Raw genomic sequence first — 27,128 nt, forward strand, 5'->3', positions numbered from 1 at the left:
GAAAAACGACTTTCATGTGTGTTTCTGTGAGTGTGCGTGTGCGTGTGTGCGCGCGTGTGTGTGCGTGTGTGTCTGTGTGTTCAGGAGACCGGATTAGTGTTGACTGTCTGCACCCTTTACACCAGACATCCAGTCAGCAGGGATTTTAGGGTCTGAGCAGAGAGGGAGAGGGACACAGACACACACACACACACACACACACACACACACACTGAAAAAAACCCAATCCTAGTCCCAATCTTATTCCTAAAACAGACAGAATTTCTACCCTCCATTTCCTTTATTGATGACACCATGTAACCTTGGCAGGGCCTATGGCAACTGCCTCAACTGGTTTGATGGATTGAGATTGTGATACCAAAATCACAAAGCACAAAATGAGATATCTGCACCTTCTCTTAAACGAGGCATAGATGTTGCCACATTATCAAATGACAATAATATCACGCTGATATTTAGGTATAACAATTTCCATGTTAACCATCTTAACTTTGCATTTCCTCATGCTACCATTTGCTTAACAGCAACTAGTATTTCACAGTTCATTTATTTCAGCTCGTCCTGCTATGTTGTGCCATTCCACCATGCAGATGTTGACATATTTCACCAGACAAAATAAAAGTCTTGACTTGCTGCTGGTGGCGCTAGATGGAAGGTTTAGGGATCGATCACTGAAGTCTTCAGGATTCATCCTCTGGGCACCACCAAGTGGCAACCCTCTGGGATGTCACCTGTTGGCTTTGTAAGCTGCCATTTAGAAACCTTGAGTTATGGGTTTTGACCAGCGCAATGTTGTTGTTTTTGCAACATGACGTAGAATTGGGGGTGGGTTGCGCCCCTAACCTACACCTGCATTGCACTGATTGGACGGACCAGCTGTCAATCATGCTGTATCCACACTCCAATGTATAAGGTGCTTTATTGTCTATTTTACTCTAAATGAGACCATCATTTACAAAATGAACATCATGCTGTTTCGAAGAAGACTTAAAACTAGCGATTGAGACTGCAAACTCCTCAGGAAAATGTTTACTGAGGTTATAAATTAGGTGAGAAGCGGAGTCATTTTCTCATGTAATTCCACCAGTGAGTCGTCCTCTGGTGGTGATTTTTGTATATACAGTCTGTAGGCACCAGAGATGTCAACCTCATTGTCCCAATACAGGAAAAATCTGGGGATCACCCAATTCAGACTTTATCCTCTGAGGAGCATGAGATACATTATTTTAGTCATGGACCAACATGAACCAACTGACAAAGAGCTGTGCCACTTGGTTGCATAAAGACGCCTTAATTAGTGTTTAGTTTGAAAATGAAATCCTTAGTTGTCATTTAGTTTGATCAGATTTGTTTGACAGTAACCAAACAACCCACTTACCGTCATCAGACTTTGAATCAAATGTTGTTGAACCCTGAACGGTGTGCACAAGTGGATGACATAACCTTTTACAACAAAACAGTGAGAATCCCACAGAAACACAAATACCCTTTTGAAATATCCAAAACGGCTCAAATATTTTGCGTTAAATGGGACCACACTGCTCATATAGTAAGAAGGTTTTTGGGGCCTTTCAACATACAGCGACAAGAGAAGCGGTTTGACTGGCGACGGCGTTGTCTCACTGGGGTGTGTTATATTTAGACAGTTCAGTAAAATCGAATGGCAACGCATCGCATGACAGCTGGTATTACAAGAACGACAACTCCACCCTGCTCTGAGGTATCGGTTCACTTTGAATTCCCAGTACACTTAGGTGCCACTCCCGTCCCACCACAATCAGCCAGGTAGGGCTACAACAGAGGCTTTGTTTCCGGCACAAACAGCCCCACGAGGGCCGAAGATTGTCATGCATGTTTTACGGTCGAGGTAATTCTTCGGCAGAGCCTCGACTTGATCTGTGCCAGATGAGCAGACCAGGAAGTTCATCACGACTGAGAAGCTCGAGGACGGGCACAGAGGTCTTGCAAAGAAAGTGATCCCTTCATGAAAATTAAAGTGCACCAAAAAAAAAACTTACCTCAATGAATCAATGTAAACACTTGCAGCACATGATGAGAAATCCCTTCAAATAGTGGAAATAGTGTAGTATGATCAAAGGACCAAACCAGTGTCTTAGAATATTTTATCCCAATATGCTACATATACCCATATACACTGTACACTTTGTCAAACATTTTTCAAGGTTTTTGTTAGTTGATTTTCATGCAGTACAAGCTTAGCGTAGCACAGAGACAGGAAAAGCTGGCACAAATGATCCCATTATATGCCTTTCATTTTGTAAATGCTCTCTTAATCTTTTTTTATTTTTTACTCTAAATGGTCCTTAAACTGTTGTCTTCTACTGCATTATACTGATCAAGGAGCTTCATGATAAATACATAATTGGATCACCTCCCTGTTTGGTTTCACGCAAACAGCGGGAAGTAGTCATTTCCTACCAGGGTCCTCTGTTAGGAAGTCATCAGCATCACGGAAAGAGCGGGCTGACCCGTCAGCTTTCTGCTCGCTTACAAGAGGTAAAAGTCAGTCTAAGTCAGCACCGACCGTTGGTAATAAAGCCAAGCCAAGAAGCCGTAAATCAACAACTGAGCTGAATCGGTCGGGTTGTAAAAAACAACAAACCCACACTCACGAAGTCTTCAACACAGAAGACTTCTCAACTGATTACCACAACAATTTGTCATGGCAACGGTTCTTAACTGATGAAGTTTACACTCAGAGAGTTTAATCAATGCGGACGCTTATGCACATTTTTGGCTATGATCGTATGGTAACTGTGTGGGTAATGTCACAAAGAAACAGTAAAAACTTACAGAATCCAAAGTCTTCAAAATAGTGGAACACACCCAGAAGAGTCAATGACTTGTCAGTGGGAAGACTTTGGAGGAAAAGTTCTTGTCAGAATTCATGAATGAGAGATGATTTTATACGAAGGGGTTTCCTTCCATCAAGAGAAGGCCTGATGTGACGAATACAAGGTGTTGATGGGGGCTCGAGCTGGCAGAGGAGTAGGCCGACTTTCCCTCTCTTTTTCCACCCATGTGTCCATTTGGTACACTGTCAGTCGTGAAAAAAACTGGGGTTCTGTGAACTGGAATGTTGAGCGTGGTTTTGTCCTCCAACCTGCTTCTTGCTTTAGAAACAGGGAGTTTTCTTTAGTGTGTTTGTCAAGTGGCCATGATGTTCGCGTTCAGGACTGTAACTAGCTGGTTAGTTGGCGTATGCTTTAGGTCTTTCCAGTGTGCTGGCAGGCATGCCTTTGTGGTCTCTCCATGTTGAGAAGGCTGGGTCTGGGAATTTAGATGAGAAAATGTAAGCAAAATACAAACGATTGCATTTTGTTGTTGCAGCTCAATTTACGGGGGAACTCACCGTTGCCTCCTCCTGTGTTCGTGGTGGCAAGCCCATTGGATCCTCCTGCTCCATCGGTCTGTCATAAAGGGAAAGACAGGGAAATATGAAAAGACATAATGTCAGTATGTATGCTCTTTGCGGAGCTGTGTATTAGCTGAGCATTAAGATTGGAAACGGGAGGGAACAGCTACCCTGGCTCAAACAACAGCCAATGACATCTGCCTGCCACCAACGCTTACACCTCACCAATTAACCTTCATGTTTAATCAAGATAAAACTTTATTGTATCATGTTATAAAACCATAACATGGAACACTGGGATTGAGTGCTGGGCTATTTTGGCCCGGTGCCTGAGGTCTCATCTTGTTCATGAAGGACCAAAGTGTTTTTGCCTCCAGTTCATTTCAGACAGGCAGCTATAATTTAGCTCAGCAGTTGTCAAGTGCAATGGGCATCTGGGTTAGACCCTAACCCGGGTTAGGGTCTAACCCAGATGCCCAAACCACCTCCGTTGGCTCTTTTGACGCAAAGGAACAGTGGCTCTACTCCGTGCGCCCTCCGGATGTCTGAACTCCGCATCTTCTCTCTAAGGCTGAGTTACAGACTAGTTCTGGGTACGTGGAAATTATTGGTCACATTTAAAAAAAAGAATATGCGTCGGGCATCTGCTAATACTTGTAGATCAGTAAATCTGATTGTACCAGTGCAATGATGTCAGCAATGATGCCGCTTGCAGCTAAAGATGTATTTTATTACAGATACAGCTGTTAATGCTAACGTCGGTAGGGTACCAATGGAGGTGTAATACACGGACTCTCTCTTCGCAATATAGGCAATAATCAGTGTACGTAAAAATTAGTGTAATACTGAGAGACATACAGACTTCTCTCAGATGTCTGAAAAATCGGTTTTTCAGGAGAAATGTCGAACGGTAGATCAGATCGAAGGACCTTTAAAATGTCGAGAAGTCTGGGATCATGAGGAATATTTGTTTCAGTTCAGTGAGTGGGACTACGCAGTTGCAAGTAATGGGTCCCTTTTTGAGTACATGAAAAAGAATAGGTAAGTGTTATGTAGTTTTAGTGTAAGTGTTCTTACAATAAAGCTTATAATTTTTTATTGCTATGGATTTTGTTATGAAGCGTTAAGAATTTAATTACTGGCTCAGCACTCCACGAACAAATGTTTCGTCATTTGATCATCGTAATAAATGATGGTCATGATGCCCTCGTGACAAATTATTTCTAATACTATTTGAGCAAAACTTCACATAATTAGACATTTTTATTGATGGCCTGATCTTTGATCCCTGTAGGATGGCAACAGGGAGGGAGGAAGGTGTGACAGAGAGGCAGCTCATACCGTTGTTCGGTTCACATCATATGCATTGGTAGGTTTCCTGTGGATGACAATAAAGACAATAAGTGGTTATGAAAGCTGCCATACTGAATCTGTGTTTGCTCTGCATGCACAGGCTGTCCACAGTCCTACGTATTTACACTGAGGTTTGATTTGTGGCTCGAAGGCTTTAAAACTCGTTCCTGGTTCATGCACACACACGTAAACTGTGCCCTTTGTCTATAACGGTCCATTCAGTACAGTAATCACGTGCCGTAAAGATTGGTCAAGATTTCAGACTTGACGTGCACTTTGTTTGACAAGATGTATGTCGACTCGGTATTGTCTCGACTGACACTTGGGACTTGCTTTACCAAGACCTGCGACTTGACTGGAGACTTGCTCAGCCGAGGCTTCACTCGCACTTGCACTCAAGCCACTTGGACTGGACTTGGACTCGATTTGACAAGGCGTGATTTACCTGGCACTTGCTCGAGATTTGAGAATAGACTTGTACATACTTTGGCAAGACTTGAGAGTGAATGTGCAGGTAAAACGACACCAAGCTTGAATTGAACTAACCAGGCATGTACAGTAACATTTATACATTATGGACTTCCCTCAGCAGTTGAAGATTAACAAAGTTTTCGGCACTTATCACTTGAACTTGTGCATTCTTTGATGCAACATTGCACCGTGTCCGTTCTTTGTCTCAATCAACACACACTGGCACCAGTGGCCCCTTTGAGTGCACAATCTTCAGAGTTATGAGTTGATGACTGCTATCTTATCTATCACTACAGTCCCAAACTGGTCTCATTCCTCAGATTGACGAAAACATCAAACAAGCCCTGGAATGTATTGAAACAGTGTAAGAGATAAGACCGTGGTCCTTTGTCACCGGTATGTCTGGCATGACAACTGCAGCCGTGCAAAAAAAACATGTGCACATACACGTGCGTGCGCGTGTGTGTGTGTGTGTGGAGACGCCCACATAGGTGTGCACGGACACACCCAAACACACACGAGCCCAGCTCATTTGGCCCATCTGCCTTAAAATGATGCATCGTGCGCTTCCTGTACGTCCTCCTCAAACGGGCGACACCCTACATAAAAAAAATACAAAACACCATATCGAGTCAAACAAGTCTGCGTTCTATGCTGCTGGGCGGCGATGAATAGGAATTAAAGCCACACAAGTCCAGACAGAAAAAAGAATTAGCCGTTATGAACGGGAGAAGACTTTTGTTTTTACACTGGGTGGCGGAGTCGGTCACAACTACTCATGCATTAGGTGACACTTACCAATTCCTTTAACTCCCTTGGAGTCAAACAATCATAAGCAGCTTCTCTTTCACGGGAACACGACTTTTCATTTGCACGACTTTCAATGAACGTCACTCTTCATCATCACCTTTCCCTTACCTCTGACACCTGGCACACAGGGCGAGGAGAGAAACGCCGAGGACGAGGAAGACGACAAGCGAGACGACGCCCACCTCCGGGGACGAAATCCAGCCCAACGCGCCGACCATACCTACTGGAGCCATCGTCCTGGTGCTCTGTAAAGAACGGCAAAACACTCTGGCTGTCAAACCATTATTCATGAGAAACCAATGTGGGTTGTAGCGTAGGCTGTGTGAACAGTCTCCGGGACTTCTCGTGAAGGATAGAGCAATCACATGAGCAGGTTATTTTACAGAGAAACGTGACGATACACAGTCTAGAAAAATTTAATGAGTTAAGTTCAAAACTTACATTGGATACTGCTTGACTCTGCTGTAGCTCTGCCACCAACTGCTGTCGGGAATTCAAGTGCCTTTTGGTTTATGTGGCTCTCAGGAGGCAGGTGACTTAGGGAGGGACTGCCTGTCTGTTATGTACAGTAGGAGGGGCTGACACAAGGCCATAAACAAAACCTTTTTTAATTACATCAGAGCGCATCGGCACCTGCGGTGCCCGAGGCTTCCAAAAATACCGGCACCGTGATTTCAAAGGATTCCTGACTGAGCAACGGAAAACAGGCCGAATGAATAAAAATGGATCATTCAAACTATTTGCTTTTGTGCACGTTGTCATATCTATATATATATACAGTTGAGTGTGTGATATATATATATATATATATATATATATATATTTATAGTTTTTAAATTCCTTGGCAAGCAGATAGATATATATATAAATACCCCCCACCCCAGAAAAAGACACCCCGCTATTGTAGTATACATTTTAGACATTGTACTCACAAGGGAGGTATTACAGTAGAAAAAAGGGACCATTGTTCCAATGCGGGGCAGGGTTTTGGATACAGACCAGGACCGGTGTAATTGGATTACTGTGCTTCCGGGGTGCAGCTTGAGTTCCGCACGTGGAAAGTTTGGACGTTTTGGCCGATCGCCGTGAAGAGCTCTGGGGCGGAGTCGCGGAAGAATCTCCGACAATGCTAATGATTAAAGTTTTTTTTTAGGATGGATGGCCGGCGGCATCTAATGCTGACATTTTGCAGTGTGCATGTTTCCTGTCTCCGTGTCTGCGCGATAGTGTTACCAGTCTTTTTATGGGGGGCTGGTTAGTCGCGTTGCAAGACCTAACTCTACACTGTGTCAAAATGAAACGCTGGCCATTTCCTGCTGAAAGAAACAGTAGTTCTTACCTTTTCAGTTGAGTGTGTGAAATACCATTTGTATTCATTTAAATCGGTTTGAGTTGGAGTTTCACTCAAACTATGACTTAGTCTATTCGGTTTAGGAAACTTACGTAATATCTCAACATTTGGTAAATACGCTCATTCACCTTCTTGCAGAGCGATACAGTACATGAGAAGACTGGTGCCAGTCTCACATCTGTCTGTTCTTATTCGAGGCTCGAAGCTTCGAGCGTTTTAGCTCAGCTACAACTTGTCTGTCAGGTACAAGGTTAAAAAAGAAAACCCAATTATCAACAAGCTCGTAGCTTCTCCTATAGTATCATAATTGCTATTATGTAGATGTAGAGATATGAGGAAACGCACACATCCGCTCACACACCTCCCCGCCTCTAACTCTTGAGGATCTCTCTCTCTCTCTCTCTCTCTCTCACACACACCCACCCACCCACACACACGCACACACACGCACAAGTACACACACACACACACACACACGCACGCACGCACGCACACACACACGCACACACACACACACACACACACACACACACGCCTCTTTGTTAGCAATGCCATCAACACCGAGGATCACCCACACCCTTTACTTGTCTAACCGCCCAGTTCTGTCACTATCATCCCCTGATGCTCTGCAGAACAGGTAATCTGGAGCTCTGCGCGCTCTTCACTTGTTCTCTCTCTGACAACAGAGAGCACCTGTCAGCATTTCTGTGCTGACAGGTGCATTTCATTCATCAGTTCAAATTTAAAGAATTAGTTTGTCATTTTGGAGAGCACACTTTCTCTTGCAGAGAGTTGATTTAATATTTGTAATATATTTCTGTAGCTACACGCAGCACGCATAAGTGGAAGCAGAAAGAAACAACTATCTCGTCTCGGTCCAAAGGGGGAAATAAACAAGAGTACAAGATGAGTATGGGCAAGTTTTAAATGTGGTGTGATTAAAATCAATGGAAAGACCAAGTGGAAACCCACCATGATCTTACCCATTTGTTTGTGAACTGCTCCTTTTCATATCTGCAAGGGGTGGGCCTGACTACTGGACACCTGCAACCATGCACCTATTGGATGGTACTAGCTGTCAGTCACACGGTATCTTTAACGTCTATTTGACTCTGAATGGGACCATCGTTTACAAAATGAGCATCGCGCTGTGTTGACGGAGACTTGAAACGAGAGATCGAAGCCATGAACTCCTCGGGAAAAGGTTCACTGACGTCACTAATCTAAGCGAGAAGTTGCATTTTCTAATAGACATTAGACTATAGAAACGGACTGGGTTTGGAGTTGCCCTCTGCTGGTCATTCAAGAGAATACACTTCCGCATTGGGCCAATTTCTGGACCCGTTGAGTAGTAGGTACATTTTTATGTCCAGTCTATGGGGCAGATGTGGTTAGAAATAGATTGGAATTCTCCCTGATATGAGACGGCTCGGGGCAAAAAGGTCTGTGCTTACCGGGGCTCTATGGAACCGCCTCATGAACAGAGACAAGAGGAAAAAAGCAGGGAGAATCCCACGAAACAGTCGAGAGCAAGCCTAAACCAGTACACCGCCACACGTGGACCATGCGCATGTCGCTAGCCAGCGAACATTTACTGTCAGAAGTGTTTGGCGTGAATACATACAGACTGCATCAATGAGCTGGCAGTGAAATGAACAATACTTGTAGGGGACATGTTGTGCCCCCGACAAAGAAATAGTCCAGCGCATAGCAATGTGTTCCCCCTACAAAAAAAGAAGCATCAGCGTGTTACTGAGTGACCGTAAGAGATTCTGGTAGATGGGGTCCTTGCGCGGAGCCAGTCTGACCCTAAGCCGAGCTAACGCACACCAAATCTGAGGCTGGTTACATGAGCGCCGGTTCTGAAAAATGTCGAACTCCTCCTTTAACAAAACCACAAAACTAAAGAGCGCTGAGCTCTGACTCACTCCGGTGATACCGGATCGTCCCTCAAGTCATCCTGAGGGAATTTACACATTAAAAGGGCACAAGGTGCGGCCAACCAGTTTAAAGTGACCGAAATGCAATGTGTGTGTGTGTGTGTGTGTGTGTGTGAACGCTGAAAACACCCTGACAATAACCTACTCTCCTCCGCATGGACAAACAGGGTCAAAATGAATGGTTATATCTATACAGTATATATATATATATATCTCCATCTTGCTGACCCCCTCCATGCGGAGGAGAGTAGGTTATTGTCAGGGTGTTTTCAGCGTTCTTGAAACCGACGAGGTGACAGTGAGTGAGTCATATAAGCGCCACATCCTGATGATCTTGTAAGTCATGCTGCTGCTGCCTTCTGCCACTGCGGGGCAGCGTCTTCTCCCGTCGTCTCTCAGGGAAAGCTACGCGCTCGCTGTTACCGGATTTGCGGAGGGACTTTACCCGCTCAGGGGTGTTCTGTCCTGCCAACTTGTTTGCATGCATGCCCCCCCCCCCCGCCTCAGCATCAAACTGGCCTCTTTGTTCACCTACTGTAAATCCCACTATTTGGCCTTGGCCACCTCGGTGACCGGCCATGATCCAGGGCTGCACTTTCGTCTCCCGTCTTTTCGGTGCCGACACTGCTGCCTGCCTCAGACAGCGGAGAGCCTTTGTGGCAAACTAAAAATCAGTGTCCACATCTGCACATGAATGCTAATTTTAACAAGATAAGGAAAAATTTCTGCTTGAGAATGCATCCTCTCTAAGACCTATGTATGTATCACCCTAAAACATTTAAGGAAAATTTTAAAACATATTTGCATTTAGACACTATTGGGGTTTACTCCTTGTATTATTCAGCAGTCTCCCGTGAACAGACTCTGTCATCAGCAATAATTATATGGGCGGATGATTCACTGTAGAAAACTTCACTGAGCCAAGGTTTGAAAACTATGTCGAGTCGGGGATTTTCCTTCTCGAGGTTAAATCCTTCAGAAAGTGCCAGACCTGTGAATTGGACCAGACGGGAAGATCTTTCAAATGGTTTTATTCTGATGCAAATCATTTAAAGGATCACACTTTCCCCATTAAAACGATTGTTTGTCCTAAAACATACAAATATCGCTTCATTATACTACCATCATCATCATCGTCATCATCATTATTATTATTATTATTATTATTATTATATATTTAAACACAACCCCTTAACACACATAGATGTAGAAACAAGAGGAAATTCACACATCCACTCACACGTCTCCCCTCCTGCGACTCTTCAGGAACACACAAACACGCACACGCACACAAACACACACACACACACATACACACACACGTGCCAACACATATCGTGAACGCTTGTCACTTGTCTCTCTCTTGATTACCCGCCAGTTTCTTGTCCATGTGCCTCATCGTGACGAGCGCCGTCAGGACGCAACAGACAAACAGGGCGGGGAAGGACACACAAGCCCACCACAGCTGCCCCGCACCAAATACCTCCACCATCGCATCCCTCCGCCTGGCATAGTCCTGGAACAGAGCCTCCAGCTGGAACACCGTGCACAGGGACAGGAACAGGTGGAAGATCTGGTGACCCTGGCCCACAAAGTCACAGCGGCCCGGGAAGAAGCGCTCGGGGACGGGACAGGAGAAGAAGAGGGCACACAGCAGGAAGGAGGCGATCTGGAGGGCAAGGAGGGGCTGCGCGGGCTCTTGTGTCCAGGAGACGGTGAGCAGACGGTGGACTACGGGGCTGATGCCCAACAGGTATGACAGGGTGGCAGGGATCACCTGGCAGATTTTACGCCGCAGCGGATATGGCCGCCTGTACCTTGCTTTGGCGAAACAGTAGGCCGCGCAGGAGAGCCACCCGAAGAAGGCAGCCCCGGGTAGAAACAACGGCCCGACACAGCTCTCCCTCCACGCTGCCTCCGACGTGTAGAAATAATGTCCAAGCGAGCTGCCGTACTGATACATGGCCACACCCACGTAGTCCATGAAGAAGAAGAAGTAGTGTGCGTGTTCCGAGTGAGACTGCAGCAGGTGGGCAGCCACGCTGAGGAACAGGCTGGTGCAGGCAGACACCAGGAAGAGGCTCAGGGGTAGAAAGGCTGCGTCCAAGGTGTACCCCAGGGCGCCCACATTGGCCCGCCAGCGGAGCAGCAACACAGGCCCTGCGAGCAAATGGGTCCACACGTTCAGGGATTCGTTGTGCCTCTGAAAGACACTGAGGAGGTAGCATCGCCAATCCTGCCGGACGGGCCGGTAGCCGGAGAGGATGAAGGGCTCCCGGAACAGGCCGGGGACCTGGGAGGCCGCGACGGTGGGTCCGGGCGAGGGCAGGGAGGAGTAGATGTGGTCTGCCAGGCAGCGGATGTGGTCGAGGTGCTTGATGTTCAGGGTCAGGGTGCTGGTGCGCTGCAGGATGTCGCCGGACATAGCTGCGGGATGGTCCGAGGCAGATGAGGAGGGTGTGGAACCGCAGACAAAACAGAGCTGTGGGAGTATATATTAAAAAAAGAAAGACGCAGAAGTAAGGAGAAGCTTAATACAAAGACGAGGGCGGGGGGGGGGGGATTAAAACTGGGGACGAAAGGTAATGGGCATTCCACACAAAGCAGCCGGAAGCAACAGATTAACAAACGGCGGCTGTTATTGCGAGACACGAGAGCATGCGTTACAACAAGCCCACGTTGTTCTTCAGGAGTCACGCACAGTGGAAACGCAGGCATGTGGCCCAACGTGTCCTCTCACAAGGAGAGAGAGGCAGAGCGGGAGTGTAAAACACTGTGGCCACTGAGGTAGATGAGCAGCCATGGACCCAGAGCCGAGGACTTCTGTTAAATCTCTCCTTCAAACCCATTTTTTACAGACTTGCCTTTGTGTGATGTCACTTTTCTAAGTCTTTCATGTTCCATTGCATTTATTCTTTTTTTGCTTTTGCGAAACGTCGTCCTTTTCTTTTTTTATCGGTCAAATGTTTCTTATTTGTATTAACTGTTTGTTTTAAATCTTTTATTTCTTATTTCTTATTTCTTAGGGTGTGAGTGTCTGTCACTTTGTGCTATACACATAACGTTCAACATCATCATTATTATTATCATCATTATTTATTATTATTATAATATAGAGGCAGCAAGACAAACACCCATCCCTCTGAGGACACACTGCTTTTTTTTCTGTCTTTTCTTTTTTAACAACAGTTGCAACAGCATGCTCTGCTGAAGTGAAGTATTTTGAACTGAAACGACTCTCAGACAAACTTGGTGAAATATTCATCTGCGAGGTTTATGGAAACGTGCACACCTTCGTGCCAAGTTCGTCACAGAGAAGCAGCTTCATGTGCCCTTTTTGGTTTTTCATCATCATCATCATCATCATCATAATCGTCATCATCATCATCATCATCGTCATCATCGTCCTCTCACCTGCTTGTATCGACCGGACACCTGTTGTTGCCTCTCTTCACAACGTGCACATGCTTGATCATAACGAGATGTGGAGATTTGTTTCATAGGCTGCAGATTGGAAGCAAAAAAAACCAAAACACACACACAAACACACACGCACACACACACAAACAAACACACAGCTGACCGGGGCAGCCCGGCGCGCCGGAGGTGTGGGCGGGGTTAAAGGAGAAGGAACGCCCCGAGCTGCAGCGAAAACCAGTTCTCATCATCATCATCATGAGCGTCGACTGACAGTGTCAATATACCTTCTTTTTTTGTTCGGGATGTTATCGTTTCATCTCATTGGCTCTCAAGCCGTTTTCATCTTTACTTTGGAAGCGAGTGTGACTGAGGCCACTGTTTAGGACGTACATTGTGTTAAAAAAAATAAAAACATACACACATCGACACACTTGAAAAACAACAGTTCCAACAACGAGCAGACACTTTGGCAACAGTGGAGAGAGAAAAAGATTAATAAAATCCTTTTGGCTAGAGGTTGGATCAAATCCACAGCAGCCTTTTTATAGTCTTTCTTTGAAATATGAATATATTATTGTTGTCGTTGTTAATTTCACTTCAATTTATTTCATTTGACCGATTATCACTGTATAATCTCAAGGACACTCCTCATCATATTCATACATCATAGTCAAGGGTCCATTTGGTTTGAGGTGTAATGTTTGATTTGGACACAAGGAAACTGCACTTGGCAACTGTGTTTTGAAAAGTGCCATGTGAATAAAGTTCAATCATTATTGTTAGTCATAATATGACATAGTATGAGATACAGTTAATTGGCATGAAGGTGTGATTCACTGCATTTTGAGCTTGGTGTACCTAATAAGCTGACTGCTCGTGCAGTTTAACTATTGCAGTTGACGCAGGAAGAAGTGTAGTTCTGGCAGACTGATACACTGTAGTTAAAAATGTTTTATTGGTTTTTGCAGGGCTTTGGAAACAGAATGTACAGAATGTGCGTTTCTCATGAAACAAACACACACACAAACTCACAGGACTCAACCATTGTAAAAATAATTAACCGATAGACTTCAAGTGCAGTAACCAACTGTGCAATATTTATATTTAGTCTCCAAGTGCAACTATTGCTACTGCTCTTTATATAGTATTTATATACCTTTATTATTTAATATTCTGTTAAAATGCTACTGTCCACTTTGCTGCTGTAATGTCCAAATTTCCCCATTGTGGGACGAATAAAGGTATATCTTATCTTATCTTATCCTAAAAGTCCCTGCTTATGTCGCCATCTGCTGGACACACGTGGACAAACGCTCATTTCTTCCCCTTTCCTCCTTATCTGCCCTCCCCCTTCCGGCTCCATTTTCGCGGGAGTTCTCAAAGAGGGCGGGGTCATATGGGCGACACCGAAGTTGCCATTGGACAGCTGCACGTCTGCCCGCCCACTACGCGGACGAGTCGACCAATCGCAGCTCACGTTTTCCTCGCAGTGGCGCGAAACTCCATCAGTTGTGTGTGGTCGACGGCGGCGGGTAGCACACACGCGCACCGGACTCCGTGCAGTACTTTTTAAAAGATATTTTTCGCAAGTGTAACAAATAATCGTACACAATGGCAACCGACGTCGTGGATGACCGGGAGATGAGGGAGGCTCAGAGGGATTACCTGGACTTCCTGGACGACGACGTAAGTCTGGGCTTTCGTCCGATTAAACAAAAAACCATGCGGCCGCAACAAAAGGAGTCGCTCCGTGCGATGGGTTTGGTGGATGTGTTGAATATTACCGGGTTCTTGCGAATGCTGCGCGCTATTATCACGAAGCTCGGGACACAGAGTGTGAGTCTGGACCATTGTGTCTGGTTTCGCTCGTGAGCTTGAGGCGTCTTCCTCTCTGAACTCATTGGAAATCCTTGTCGTGAGATTGTTTTGTATTAAAATGAGCCAACATCAACCATCTGCCTCGTTTTTTCGCCCCTGCCCAACCCGCAGCAAGACCAGGGGGTCTACCAGAGCAAGGTCCGGGACATGATCAGCGAGAACAAGGCTCGACTCATCGTCAACATCAACGACCTGAGGAGACGCAACGAGGCCCGGGCTGCGAAGTGAGCTCTCTCTCTCTCTCTCTCTCTCTCTCTCTCTCTGTCTGTGTGTCTGTGTGTGTGTGTGATTTCCAGGTCTTAAGGAACTTTGCACAAACTTGATCTGAGCATGCGCGGTTCCATGTTTTCAGTAGTTCTGTCACTCTTCTCACTGTTTATGTTGCAGATAATATTTGTGGTACACACACACACACACACACACACACACACACACACACACCCATGCGTGTACTGTTTTGTTAGCAGGCGTGGACAAGGATGAGAGGGGAACAGGGAAGTTTTTTTTTGAGTTGGCTGTGAGATTTTTCCCAGTCACTTCTACTAATAAGATATTTTCTCAAGATTGTAGGTCTACCGAGGAAGATCTATATTTAACATCTAGCCCCAGGTTTACACGTTGAAGTGACTGTTTGTGTTAATCTACATTTTACCTTTTTATTCTTGCCACAGTGGCTGCCGTGCAGAAAAAAAAAATAGCACAACACACATTCAAATGTAAACTGTTGAAAGGTTTTTTTTAGTTAAACTGAAAACAAAGTAAACCAAAGATACACACGTTGAGCTGGTGGAGCCACCTGGTAGTGACCTTCAGGGATATGGAGTGTTGTTATCCCCCTATACCGCCACCACAAACATCATGTTTCACCCAGAGTTAGGCTGCTACTATTGATTATTTTCATAATCGATTAATTGATTGGTTGTTTCATCCATAAAATGGTGAAAAATGTTGATTGTGTTTCCCCAAAACCCCAAGATTATGTTTTGTCCTCACACCAAAATGAGCAAAGGAAACATTAACATTTAAGAAGCTGATATCATAAAAACTACTTGAACCCATTGATTATCAAAATATTGGCCATTAATTTAGTACTAATCGATTAACTGTTGCGACTCTAACCCAGACTGATAACACAATTTCCATCTTCCCCCGCCAGACTGATGAGCAATGCCTTCGAGGAGCTGCTGGCGTTCCAGCGGGCACTGCGGGACGTGGTGGCCTCGGTGGACGCCACCTACGCCAAGCAGTACGAGGAGTTCTTCGTCGCGCTGGAGGGCAGCTTCGGCACCAAGCACGTCACCCCCCGTACGCTGACCTCCCGGCTGCTGGGCAGCATGGTCTGTGTGGAGGGCATCATCACCAAATGTAAAGTGATCTTGAGTGATCGCGTGGAACCTGCTGAACCTTTTTTAAAACTGCTTTTATCTTTTTGTAATGTAGTGATTCCTTCTGACGGAACAGTTGAACACACAGAGCTCATTCTTGAACTCGTGTCCTCCCTTTTTACCGTTCTCCTTCAGGTTCCCTGGTGCGCCCCAAAGTGGTGCGCAGCGTCCACTACTGCCCGGCCACCAAGAAGACCATGGAGAGGAAGTACACAGACATGACCTCCCTGGACGCTTTCCCCTCCAGTGCCATCTATCCCACCAAGGTAACTACATAACTACATCCAGTCTTCTCCAGTCAGAAGAAAAGGGCTCACATTTAAGAAGAGCTTCACTCACCTCTGTTCCTCTCACCCGACAGGACGAGGAGAACAACCCCCTGGAGACGGAGTTCGGCCTGTCCAGCTACAAGGATCACCAGACCATCACGGTGCAGGAGATGCCCGAGAAGGCGCCCGCCGGCCAGCTCCCCCGCTCCGTGGACATCATCCTGGACAACGACCTGGTGGACGTGGTCAAACCGGGTGACCGGGTGCAGGTTATCGGCACGTACCGCTGCCTGCCTGGAAAGAAGGGAGGATTCACCTCGGGCACGTTCCGGTGAGACGAGAGCTCTGTAATGTCGGCCGCCGCTGAATTCATCGTCACCCGCTTTTCTCACAAATTCTTGCAACTCTCTTCACTCCCCAGGACCATCATGATCGCCTGCCACGTCAAACAGATGAGCAAGGAGGTGGCCCCCTGCTTCTCCGCCGGCGACGTGGCCAAAATCCGTAACTTCAGCAAGACGCACTCTCTAGTAAGGCTTAGTTCTCGGGCCGCCCGCGCGTGCTCTCGGCTGTCCAGAAAGTCAAATCGCTTAGGAAGAACTAGACGAGAAAAAGTCCAAACCCTTTCTGTGTTTCACACAGGACGTGTTCGACAAGCTGTCCCGCTCCCTGGCTCCCAGTATTCACGGACACGAGTACATCAAGAAGGCCATCCTCTGCCTGCTGCTGGGCGGCGTGGAGAAGGTGCTGGAGAACGGCTCGCGCATCCGAGGGGACATCAACGTCCTGCTCATCGGTACACCAAGAGCGTTCGCTGCCAATGCTCTCATTCAGCCAGGAAACCTGGGATTACTGTCAGACTAATATCTATTCATTCATTCCTTTGTTTCCCAGGTGATCCATCAGTGGCCAAGTCGCAGCTGCTGCGTTATGTGCTCCACACGGCACCCAGAGCCATCCCCACCACGGGCCGAGGCTCCTCTGGCGTGGGTCTGACCGCTGCCGTCACCACGGACCAGGAGACCGGTGCGCCACTGGCACACGAGATCTTCCCATTTCCTGATCAGAGCGGGTGAACTCACTCCTTTTCTCTTTTTTCCCCACCCTCCTCGATCAGGCGAGCGCCGCCTGGAGGCGGGCGCCATGGTGCTGGCCGACCGCGGCGTGGTGTGCATCGACGAGTTCGACAAGATGTCCGACATGGACCGCACGGCCATCCACGAGGTGATGGAGCAGGGCCGCGTCACCATCGCCAAGGCCGGGATCCACGCCCGCCTCAACGCTCGCTGCTCGGTGCTGGCGGCCGCCAACCCGGTCTACGGCAGGGTGAGTTGACATGCACTCGGCTGACGTGCAGCCCATGGGCCCGCCCGACGTCTTTCTTCATCTGAAACTCTTCTGTCGTCGTCTCCGCAGTATGACCAGTATAAAACCCCCATGGAGAACATCGGCCTGCAGGACTCCCTGCTGTCGCGTTTCGACCTCCTCTTCATCGTTCTGGATCAGATGGACCCCGAGCAGGACCGGGAGATCTCGGACCACGTGCTGAGGATGCACCGCTACCGCGACCCCCGCGAGCAGGAGGGAGCAGGTACTGTGAACCGGGGTCTCGTTGAAATACTGATTACTGTGTAATAGTACTTTTAAAAAGTGTGTTAAATTATGCATTTTGCCGTTTCAGCCATGGCCCTGGGCGGAAGCGTGGATGTCCTGGCCACAGAGGACCCCGACGCAGTGGCAGAGGAGCACGAGGAGCTGCAGATCTACGAGAAGCACAACAACCTACTGCATGGGAGCAGGAAGAAGAAGTACGTGATCTGTCCCGATGGAAAAAAAAATATCACAATCTAACCTTTTTTTTAAATCCCCCCCCCCCCCCCCCCCCCGCTGTAGAAGTCACGCGCTTGTGTAAAAGGCTAAATGAATGTTCCCCTCTGTTTCAGGGACAAGATCTTGAGCAAGGAGTTCATGAGGAAGTACATACACCTCGCCAAGGCTGTGACGCCCGTGCTGACGGAGGAGGCGGCCAATCACATCGCAGAGGAGTACTCCAGACTGAGGAGCCAGGAGCAAATGGCTGCTGATATCGCCAGGGTGAGCAGGAGAGGGAGCACTTCACATGAACACCAGAGCCTACTGAGTATACTGATGAAGAGTTTAGGTACGGTCGAATTGTCAAATTTTATTAGGAAGTTTCCTAAATCTGGAAGTGACCCGGAAGTACTTGATCAGCAGCCATGATAAGAGCTGTTCGGATTCTCTAAATGCATAGGAAAGGAGGTTTCCATTGAGGTTAAGGAATAGTAGATAGGAAAAGACGATAGGACGGACAATCCGAATCCCCTCTTTGTCCTGCGGCATGAATCATCGCAGGAGGAAAAGAACAGGCACAAATCATAAAATAACTGTCAGTTACAGGGTCACAGACGACACGATATCAGTACCTCGACCCAGAAGAGGAAGGGCGGTTGTTTTATCTCGTGTAGTGTGTCGTAATGGACGACAACCGCCACTTTATCCGGGACCCCTCATGATGTCCTAACATAAGAACTAGCATGTATTTTTGTTTTTTTTAATCTTCCAAAAAAGGAGGTGAAGCCGTAGACAAATGTAAAATGGCGGAGCAAAAGGAATGATGATGAATTTGTTATTGTTGATGTCGGTTTGGAACTGCGAAAACGTAAGAGAGGGCTTTACCCAGCACGAGAAAGCCGGTATGTTTACATTCTTGTCCCCCGGCATGTCAGTCGCGTGCATGAAGACTCTTATGTGGTGCTCGGTTAAACTTGCTCAAAACTGCGTACAACTTCATCCACAAAGAGTGTATCGGCTCATTCAGGACGGGCAACTGTTTGTGCTTCAATGGTTTAAACGTCAGACTTGTAACATCCTTGTAGACAATGTACGGGTGTACAACCAGAGCCACCTGATGTGTTGGGATGTACGAGCCCCGCTCTGACCTCTTGTCCCTCTCCCCCCCTCAGACCTCTCCGGTGACGGCCCGAACACTGGAGACACTGATCCGTCTGTCCACAGCACACGCCAAGGCCCGCATGAGCAAAGCCGTGGAGCTGGAGGACTCGGAGGTGGCCGTGGAGCTCGTCCAGTTTGCCTACTTTAAGAAGGTGTGTGCCCCTCTTCAGTTCTTAACAATGGGGGGGGGGGGAACCGACGGAAGACTCCTGCAGTGACATGTCGGTGAACTCTTCTCTGCGTTGTGTACTTTTTCCATGCAGGTTCTGGAGAAGGAGAAGAAGCGTTCGAGAAAGGAGCGGGACTCCGCCTCAGAGGACGAGGAGGGGGAGGAGGAGACGACGTCCACTCAGCACTCACAGAAAACTCAGAGGAAGAGGTAAACAGTCGGCGAAAAGATACAGCCACACACTCAACTGCTCTCTTCACGCACGGAAGCCCGTCCTCTGGCTTTGCTTTCCTCTCCGTCGTCACTTACAATATCCTGTGTGTCCTGCAGGGGGCGCCGTGGTTCTCAGGGCAGTGAGCCCTACAGCCCATATGACTTCAGTGAAGAGCAGAACGTCCCTGAGAGTAAGCACTACAAGCATTACAGCTGTTCACCATGGGGCAGCTTTTTGTCTAATGTGATTGTCCTTCAGGATTCACTCTGTTCCTTTTTCTCAAGGGGTCTCCAACCCTCAAGATATCACATTTGCACTTAGACTTGTGAAATTTTAAATGATGGAATGGATTGTTAATTCATGTATCTTGCCCACAATGCCCTTGGTCATATTATATGGTCATTGATGCCTATAACTGATCCAAGCTGGCTGAAAAACATTTCAAATACAACTGAGAAATGGCTAATAGCAGTGACATGCAGGCAAAAAACTATCTAATTTTTTTTGTCAAGAAAAGCTGTTAAACACTGTACAATTGTAGTATCATTTTGAGGTACTTGTACCGGAGTATTTCCATTTGCTGCTACTTTATACTCTTAACCACATTTCAGAGGCAAATATTGTACTTATTTACCCCCATATTCACTTATTTCTTTTGTCAGTAGTTTCTTACAAAATATATATTCAGCCAAAAAACAAACGGCCTAATCGTATTTAAAATTGTTAAAATGAACTTGACCTCATCCAAATATTAAAATGAGCCTAACGAGTGTGTCTGTGTTAAATCGGTGACCACTTTTTGTACTTTTGGTTTTGATACTTTTGTACTTTTCATTGTTACATCGCTACTTGAATAGCAATATAAGGCATGATTATCTAAGATATGCAGTAACTAAGTGAGAAAGTCAAAGGCTTAAAGTGTTAAACTTATACATTTCCTTTTTTTTAATTGCATTTAACTTTAAATGGTGTTGGTCAAGAATATCAAATATAAGAGTTTATGTTTCGTGGGGCTTTACATCCTGTGCGTCACTGTTGCATACAGTTTGTTTTGATCACTCTCTGTATGAAATGTAGTTCTCACATTGGTCTTCGTGATGTTTAGTTCAGGCCGGCACCCCGAAACCAGCCAAGTCGCAGCGCGAGGAGGAGCCCATGGACGCCACGCCACAGGCCGAAGACGCTGAGCTGTCCACAGAAAGGTAGAGGACTGATTCCTGCCGGAATTTTAACAATGTATATAATAAATGTTCAATCTGGTGTCTCCTTGATGCCAATTGGAACAAATTAATTACAATTGCTTGACCTGGGTGAAATACATTTTAAAATGAAGGAGTGTCTGTTGACCTAAAAAGATCTTTGCTAACTTTCTAGGTAAATCCTGCTTCTGCTTTTTTTTTTTTTTTGTCCAGTATAATGTACTCAACCCAAATATCCAATTTTTCTTTTCCTCCCCAGATTGAAAGAATTCAAGTCGTCCCTGTTCGCGGTGTTCCAGTCTGCTCACGCGCAGTCTGTGAAGATGAGTATGCTGATGGACGACATCAACAAGGAGCGCCAGAGCTGCTTCACGGAGCCCGAGGTGCGCGCCGCCCTGGCTCGCATGCAGGACGACAACCAGGTCATGGTGGCCGATGACATCATCTTCCTCATCTGAGTGAGGAGGCGGAGGGAGGAAATCGATTTACATGGACTTTGAAAGACGACGGTGATTTACATGAAAACTTACATCTGCTATTGGACACCTCACCACACAGTTGTTTTGTTGCAGTTTTTCCATTTCTCATTTTCCTAAAATTCTGAATAATATTGCGCACTCAAGACCAGTCAGACAGTCTGACCTCCACAGTCATCTGAAACATTTTATCCTTACTCGTATTTGGACCCACATACGGTGCAGATCAATCTTATCAACTCATCTACCAAGTTTTAACTCTTTGTATCTTTTCAGGTCATGTTACTTTATAATGTCTTTCTTACCACAGATTACTGTGGTAAAGACCATTTCAGTTCAGTAGTTTTCATTGAGCAATGAAACGTACCTTTGCATCGTTGTGCCACAATAAGGACATTATTAAGTAGTTGTACCCACACTCCTGTTGTCTGGGTTTGTATATAGTTGAAGACAAGTTTTCAAATTGTTAATTAACTCATGTTAATGAAAAATAAATAAAATTAAAATGTCATGCTTTGAAAATGGCTTTGATTTTGAAAGGATCGAGTGCTGTGAATGTCGCTTACTATATATTTATATATATATATATATATATACACATATACACCATACACACCATACATCATACATGCAGGGGAAATCACTGCTGGTAAATTGTTCCGTCTCCCAGGCAAGCGACCCCGGCTGCATTTTACCGTTTAACCGTCTTGATTTCCCATAACAGTCAAACGATCAAACCTCTTCCTGCATGTGTACGAGTGTGTTTACAAGAAACATTTTTATTTTGAACCAACAGTAAATCAACACCTCGCTGCGTGTGGGAAGTAGGTCCCGCAGTTGCGCGCCTCTCGACCGGTTGGGACGTCCCTGTCCACCTTCCTTTTCGTCTTTCTCACACTTCTTGACGCTTGAGCAGAACAGGTTTACCCCGAGTCAGATAGTTCAGGTCTTGGGAGGGGGGGGGGAGAGCGTGGCATCTTTGCACCCACGCAATACAGATATACGCCATCTGATGTTTGCATCTTAACCGTGGCTCTGATCGGTCGGTAGATAAGAACATCACCACCTCGAGTCATCTAGAAACCGCTGCTACCTTCCAGCATCAAGCTCTTAGCCTCTCACGTCTGACTCATCAACTGGATCAAAGACTACGGCATCACAAGCGCTTAGTTCGTGTTTTCTTTCATAGCCGCTGTTACATGGTCACAATTATTTTTTCGAATAAGCAAAACATTGAAATCGTGTAACTGTGACACTCGGAAGTCTCAAAACTGTGTAGAACATTGCAAACAAACAATGGGCCGTACTGTGAATGTTGCTTTGAAAGCCTAGGGAAGAGCTTGCCAGCTTTCACCTGTCATCATTTATAATTTGACTTTGAAATGCTCATTTTCTTTCTCTCTTCTGCTTGGTATTCTTCCATCATTTTTATTTGTTTCATTATATAACACTAATTGTGATTGGTGGATTAGATGTAGAAGCCCTCCGAGCCATGTTTTTAACGAGAGACTATATAAATAAATGATCTTGAACATGACTCGAGTCAGGCGGAACCTTTTGGGAAATAAGGGCAGATGACTGTTACGTAACAGACCATAGAGCCGACTGGCTGGTAGCTGTTGGGAGTGCTTCGCTGGGAATAAGTGGGCGGAGAAGAAGAGCCGTTTGGAAAAAGGAGTAAGGAAAGAACTGATGCAACGATATGCTCAATTCAAATTAAGATACAGAAACTACGAGTGATGTGATCATATCATCGTAATTATACAGTATTTACCTACAGCAGGTCATCCATCTTACACTTGCAAGATGGATGAGCATCTGCCACTGGAATAAATGAATTACATATTACGGGAACGGGTAGAAACACAATTAATTGCGTTGTTGAATTTCAAACAGTTAGTGTAAATTATTGTATTAAATGGAATAAGAAAATGGCAGTTTTAAACTGTGGGTTACATTTGACATCTTTTGAGTTTCTTTTAAGGATGGACCAGTTTATAAATGTGTGTGTGTGTGTGTGTGTGTGTGTGTGTGTGTGTGTGTGTGTGTGTGTGTGTGTGTGTGTGTGTGTGTGTGTGTGTGTGTGTGTGTGTGTGTGTGTGTGTGTGTGTGTGTGTGTGTGTGTGTGTGTGTGTGTGTGTGTGTGTACGAATATTATACAAGTAAATCATTTTTATGGCCCACTCATGGTTGCAGAGCTGCAGGCTGGAAAACTGCAATCATAATATATGCCAAAAAGGCTGCTCGTGTTCATGTTGCTCTACTGTGATAAGTACAAGCTTCAAGTAAAGACATTTCACAGGCCGCACTGCAATGCAAGGAATATATGCAATCAGATTTCTACATTATGATCAGTTATTTTGCTGATTCGTCATCAATCCGTTTAGTACATCTTATTGGCCTGATTGCGAGCGTGAGGAATACATTGTAGTACAGTTCTCCTTTGCAGGGTCAACAGTGTCCAACTGGCTCTCCAACCACCTCTCTTTACTTGGGTACACTGGAGACCACAGTACATCCAGTGCAGCTGTGCTCCAGTTAGCCGGCTCCCTTACTCATATGATGCGTGGTGAGAAAAGATGTAATCGCACGGTTAGTCTTTGCAGAGTAGTTCTGCTGATCAATTACCAGAACCCTCTTAAGCGTTTCCCTCGACCTATATTGTTTGGAGTGGGCTGGCGGCGTGGAGATGCAGTCTCTTAGTAGTGTGCTTTACATGTCCCGGATTAAGAAATAAAAAAAAAAGAAGAAGAAAAATCACAGTCGAGGCAGTTCAACGTGAATGATTTGGCTTTGTTGGTTTCAAGTCCCTGTTTTCTTATTTAGTGTTGGGGAGTTATATTTACTGCTTTCAGAAACAATATTTTTCAGTTTCGAAAGGCAATTAAAAAGAAAGTACTTATTTAATTTGGGCTTGGTTTGACAAAATCCACTCTGCTTTGCACAGAGAAAACTTTCCAACTTGTGCTGCAGGTTTTCACGTCAGTGTTGTGTTTTTTGTGTTTTAGCTCAATAATGTCTTCTTTTTTTGCCTCAAAAGTAAGGTCTATAGGTGAAGGAGCCTTTTCTCACCATTTGACAGGAGGCCGCAGGTCAGACAAATGAAGGTGTTGCCTGGCTCATCACACACAGGAGAATTATTACTTGCTTGTGTAGTGTGGTTTGAGTATGATGAATCCAAATAAGTTCAAGAGAGAACCAACCTCAGAGACTTTGAATGTTAAAGAGAAAGTACAAACTATTTGTATGCAACTTTTTTTTAGCTTAGGTTTCATGATAATGATACTCCCTATGTTGAATAAATGAATTACTAATATTCTGTTAATATGACCCTATTGAAGGCTCAAAAAATGACACCGTATGCTTGAGGAAATTCTATCGCGGCGTATTAAAACTTTCATGTTTAATTTCTTGTTCAATTTGCATAGATGACAAGATTGATGTTGGATTATCGTAATCTGTGATAAATGTAAAGCTTTCAGCTTGAGCGCACGTCGCAATATGCATACATGTAGGTAGAGCATGAAAAAGTGATGGAGATATTCGACGGACAAACGGAGGAAAGCCGACCGCGAAAAAAGAGACGAAACGTGCTGCACTGTGCGTGTGTAAAGGTCGACACCTTTACATTCGGTGACAGTCATAGCGGAAATGCACCGCACACCTCGCCGACACACACGGCCCGCATATAAGACGCAGAGAGACAGAAGGCAGACACGACGGGACCGCAGAGGAGCGCGCTGAAGTTGGACTCTTGAGGGCGAGACGACGCAACCATGCTGCTGGTGAGTTATGTCTCACAATCTTACCAATACTTTCTACGGGTTATGTATCGTGACGGAAGTCATTTGATAGGATGGCATCACATTGTATCAAAAGTGTCATTTTGTTTGTTTTTTTTACCTTTGATTCCAAACTGAGAAGCATTTTTCATGTTGCCCATGTCTTCATGACCAATGAAGCACTCACAATGCCCCTGGCCTGCCTGCTGTGTTGTGTTGTGTCTTTTTTTGTAGTTGTCGAGAGCGTTGTTGCTGCTGGGCCTGGCCGCACTGTCGCACGGCAGAAGAAACGGCAACGGCAACGGCGTCTCGGTGAAGTTTGGAAGCGGAGCCGGGCCGAAGGGCAAGCCGGTGAGACTGGTCCTGGATCCCTCGGCGCGGCCCGAGATCAGCGCCTTCGCCTCAGCCGTCGCCAACATGTCTCTGTCACCGTGGACGTACAGGTGAGGCATCGCAGAAGTCTGGGGGCCACTCAAAAGTCGTTTAACGCGGTCGGTGTTGAAGCTCACGAGCCTCGCGTGTGTGTTTGGCCGCCTCTCCAGAGACTCCTGTGTGGAATCTCGGTTGCCCAGAAGAATTTCCCATGCTCAGTGCCTGACCTCTGGCTGTCTGAGCCTGCAGGGAGGAGGGGAGGATGCTTCCCTGGAGGCTAAACCCATCCACTACCAGGTCCTGGTCCTCCACAGGTGATTTTTTTCTTCCTCCTCTTCTTCTGTTTCTGGGTTTGTTCTTTTTTTAGTGCTGTAGTTGTTCATGTGTACATGCTTGAAAACACACTATGTTAATTGGAGGGTGGCCTCGAGCAACTTAAAGATGTAATTTAGAGAGTATTTGTGTAAACCAATATGTATACAAGTTTTTTTTATACGCAGGACAAGAATGGAGGAATTTGTTTCAGGCATTTGTTGTGACGAGTACAAGTGCATGGACAACTGAAATGATCCTGATCTTGTTTTAATCGTGGCTTGATGTCGTGGGAATATGGAAACCCGAGCGTTATCTGATATTCGTTATCTGGTGTCAGACACTGAGGTTAGGCTCCGCGTAGCCTCAAGACTTCAAAGTGTGGTTTCCCTTAACGCTGTGCATGACAAAAACCTCATACACTTTCAAATAGTTGCATCAAAGACAGTGGTGAGAACAGTGTTTGCATTCCTGGAAAATACACTGAACTGAATTAGACAGAATGAATGACTGAAGTTTATCAGCTTGTGTCCATTTGGTCACTTCGGGTAGAAGTGAAATTCCGCAAAATACAATGTCATGCGAAATACAACGAGGAGTTTCCTTATTGATCTGATGATGATGATGATGATGATGATGAATGAATTTTTCAAATCCCGCTCCAGAGTCCCAAGGGAAAGGCGGAATAAGAGAAGGGGGAGAAAAGCACGACAGAGGTATGACTTCCGCCTGGGGACGGAGGTGATCACAGTGGGCTGCACCTGCGTGAGGCCCAGTGTCGTTCCACTGCGCTGACACACAGGAGGATTCTGACGTAAGCAGTTCTTCCGGCGTGATGTTACAGTTGTTTTCACCAATTTATAACTTTAAAAAAAAAAAACCCCAGCTATGATTTTAAGTTATCACCGTTTGTGTTCGGTGAAGTTGTGACTGTGATTTATTGGTGCAAGCATGTTCGTCGCCTGTCGCCATCTGCGGTGGTCGCCAACAAGCCATATGACTTGTCCCAATGTCATGAACTCATCATGCAGATCAATATCACCATGCCACTTGCCACAATGTGACCCGGCTTTTAATATGTTCGCTGGAAAAAAATTCATACTCAGATAATTTCAGAAGAACTGCATTTCTTTCTGCCCCCTAGTTGTGAAGAGTGTCTTTAATGAAGCTTGCAAGGGATGTAGTTGAAATTTATTTGCATTTGCTATGCTGATGTATACTTTTGTTGCTGTGTATTTTTTAATTTAACATTTTGTCTTTTGTCAGTGTTTTGTGGCAGTCTTATCTCAGATTTTATAACCTTGCTCTTATTGTAAACAACATAAAAATGCCTTCATTAAAGTTTTTTTTAATCTCAACTTTAATGTAAAATCCTGCT

At 45.6% G+C, this 27,128-nt stretch overlaps 3 protein-coding genes across 4 annotated transcripts; 2 read left to right on the top strand and 1 right to left on the bottom strand.

Annotated features, from left to right (window-relative positions):
• Nucleotides 1–10,358: 10,358 nt before the first annotated feature.
• Nucleotides 10,359–16,450, bottom strand: paqr8 (progestin and adipoQ receptor family member VIII). 2 transcript variants are annotated; one of them, XM_035618178.2, is made up of 2 exons: nucleotides 16,324–16,450; nucleotides 10,359–11,783 (listed from the first exon to the last, which is right to left on the bottom strand). In XM_035618178.2, the coding sequence occupies exon 2, from the start codon at nucleotides 11,724–11,726 to the stop codon at nucleotides 10,650–10,652; it is 1,077 nt and encodes a 358-aa protein (XP_035474071.1). In that variant the 5' UTR covers nucleotides 11,727–11,783; nucleotides 16,324–16,450; the 3' UTR covers nucleotides 10,359–10,649. The 2 variants fall into 2 exon arrangements, with proteins under 2 accessions (XP_035474071.1, XP_035474070.1); XM_035618177.2 differs by lacking the exon at nucleotides 16,324–16,450 and adding an exon at nucleotides 12,716–14,124.
• mcm3 (minichromosome maintenance complex component 3) lies at nucleotides 14,217–21,795 on the top strand. The gene is made up of 17 exons (XM_035618176.2): nucleotides 14,217–14,407; nucleotides 14,711–14,823; nucleotides 15,756–15,964; nucleotides 16,120–16,250; nucleotides 16,346–16,584; nucleotides 16,675–16,783; nucleotides 16,896–17,049; nucleotides 17,148–17,279; nucleotides 17,371–17,579; nucleotides 17,670–17,844; nucleotides 17,935–18,061; nucleotides 18,197–18,347; nucleotides 19,238–19,378; nucleotides 19,490–19,605; nucleotides 19,726–19,799; nucleotides 20,715–20,811; nucleotides 21,068–21,795. Exons 1-17 carry the CDS (start codon nucleotides 14,333–14,335, stop codon nucleotides 21,264–21,266), a joined length of 2,451 nt encoding a protein of 816 aa, XP_035474069.1. The 5' UTR covers nucleotides 14,217–14,332; the 3' UTR covers nucleotides 21,267–21,795.
• A 3,116-nt stretch (nucleotides 21,796–24,911) lies between these two features.
• Nucleotides 24,912–27,108, top strand: il17a/f3 (interleukin 17a/f3). The gene is made up of 4 exons (XM_035618498.2): nucleotides 24,912–25,069; nucleotides 25,301–25,509; nucleotides 25,609–25,752; nucleotides 26,416–27,108. Exons 1-4 carry the CDS (start codon nucleotides 25,061–25,063, stop codon nucleotides 26,543–26,545), a joined length of 492 nt encoding a protein of 163 aa, XP_035474391.1. The 5' UTR covers nucleotides 24,912–25,060; the 3' UTR covers nucleotides 26,546–27,108.
• Nucleotides 27,109–27,128: the final 20 nt, after the last annotated feature.

Source organism: Scophthalmus maximus, chromosome 18, assembly GCF_022379125.1.
Source record: "Scophthalmus maximus strain ysfricsl-2021 chromosome 18, ASM2237912v1, whole genome shotgun sequence".
In the NCBI taxonomy this organism is placed as follows: Eukaryota; Metazoa; Chordata; class Actinopteri; order Pleuronectiformes; family Scophthalmidae; genus Scophthalmus; species Scophthalmus maximus.

Bases quoted from the DNA above. Each gene is read 5' to 3' on its own strand.
- il17a/f3 (XM_035618498.2), top strand. The intron at 25,510-25,608 runs GTGAGGCATCGC...CCGCCTCTCCAG, and splicing joins CTGTCACCGTGGACGTACAG to AGACTCCTGTGTGGAATCTC. The intron at 25,753-26,415 runs GTGATTTTTTTC...ATCCCGCTCCAG, and splicing joins CAGGTCCTGGTCCTCCACAG to AGTCCCAAGGGAAAGGCGGA.
- mcm3 (XM_035618176.2), top strand. From the start codon at position 14,333: ATGGCAACCGACGTCGTGGATGACCGGGAGATGAGGGAGGCTCAGAGG. The intron at 16,585-16,674 runs GTGAGACGAGAG...TTCACTCCCCAG, and splicing joins TTCACCTCGGGCACGTTCCG to GACCATCATGATCGCCTGCC. The intron at 17,580-17,669 runs GTGAGTTGACAT...TCGTCTCCGCAG, and splicing joins CCAACCCGGTCTACGGCAGG to TATGACCAGTATAAAACCCC.
- paqr8 (XM_035618177.2), bottom strand. From the start codon at position 12,802: ATGAAACAAATCTCCACATCTCGTTATGATCAAGCATGTGCACGTTGT. The intron at 11,784-12,715 runs GTGAGAGGACGA...ATACTCCCACAG, and splicing joins TGTCCGGTCGATACAAGCAG to CTCTGTTTTGTCTGCGGTTC.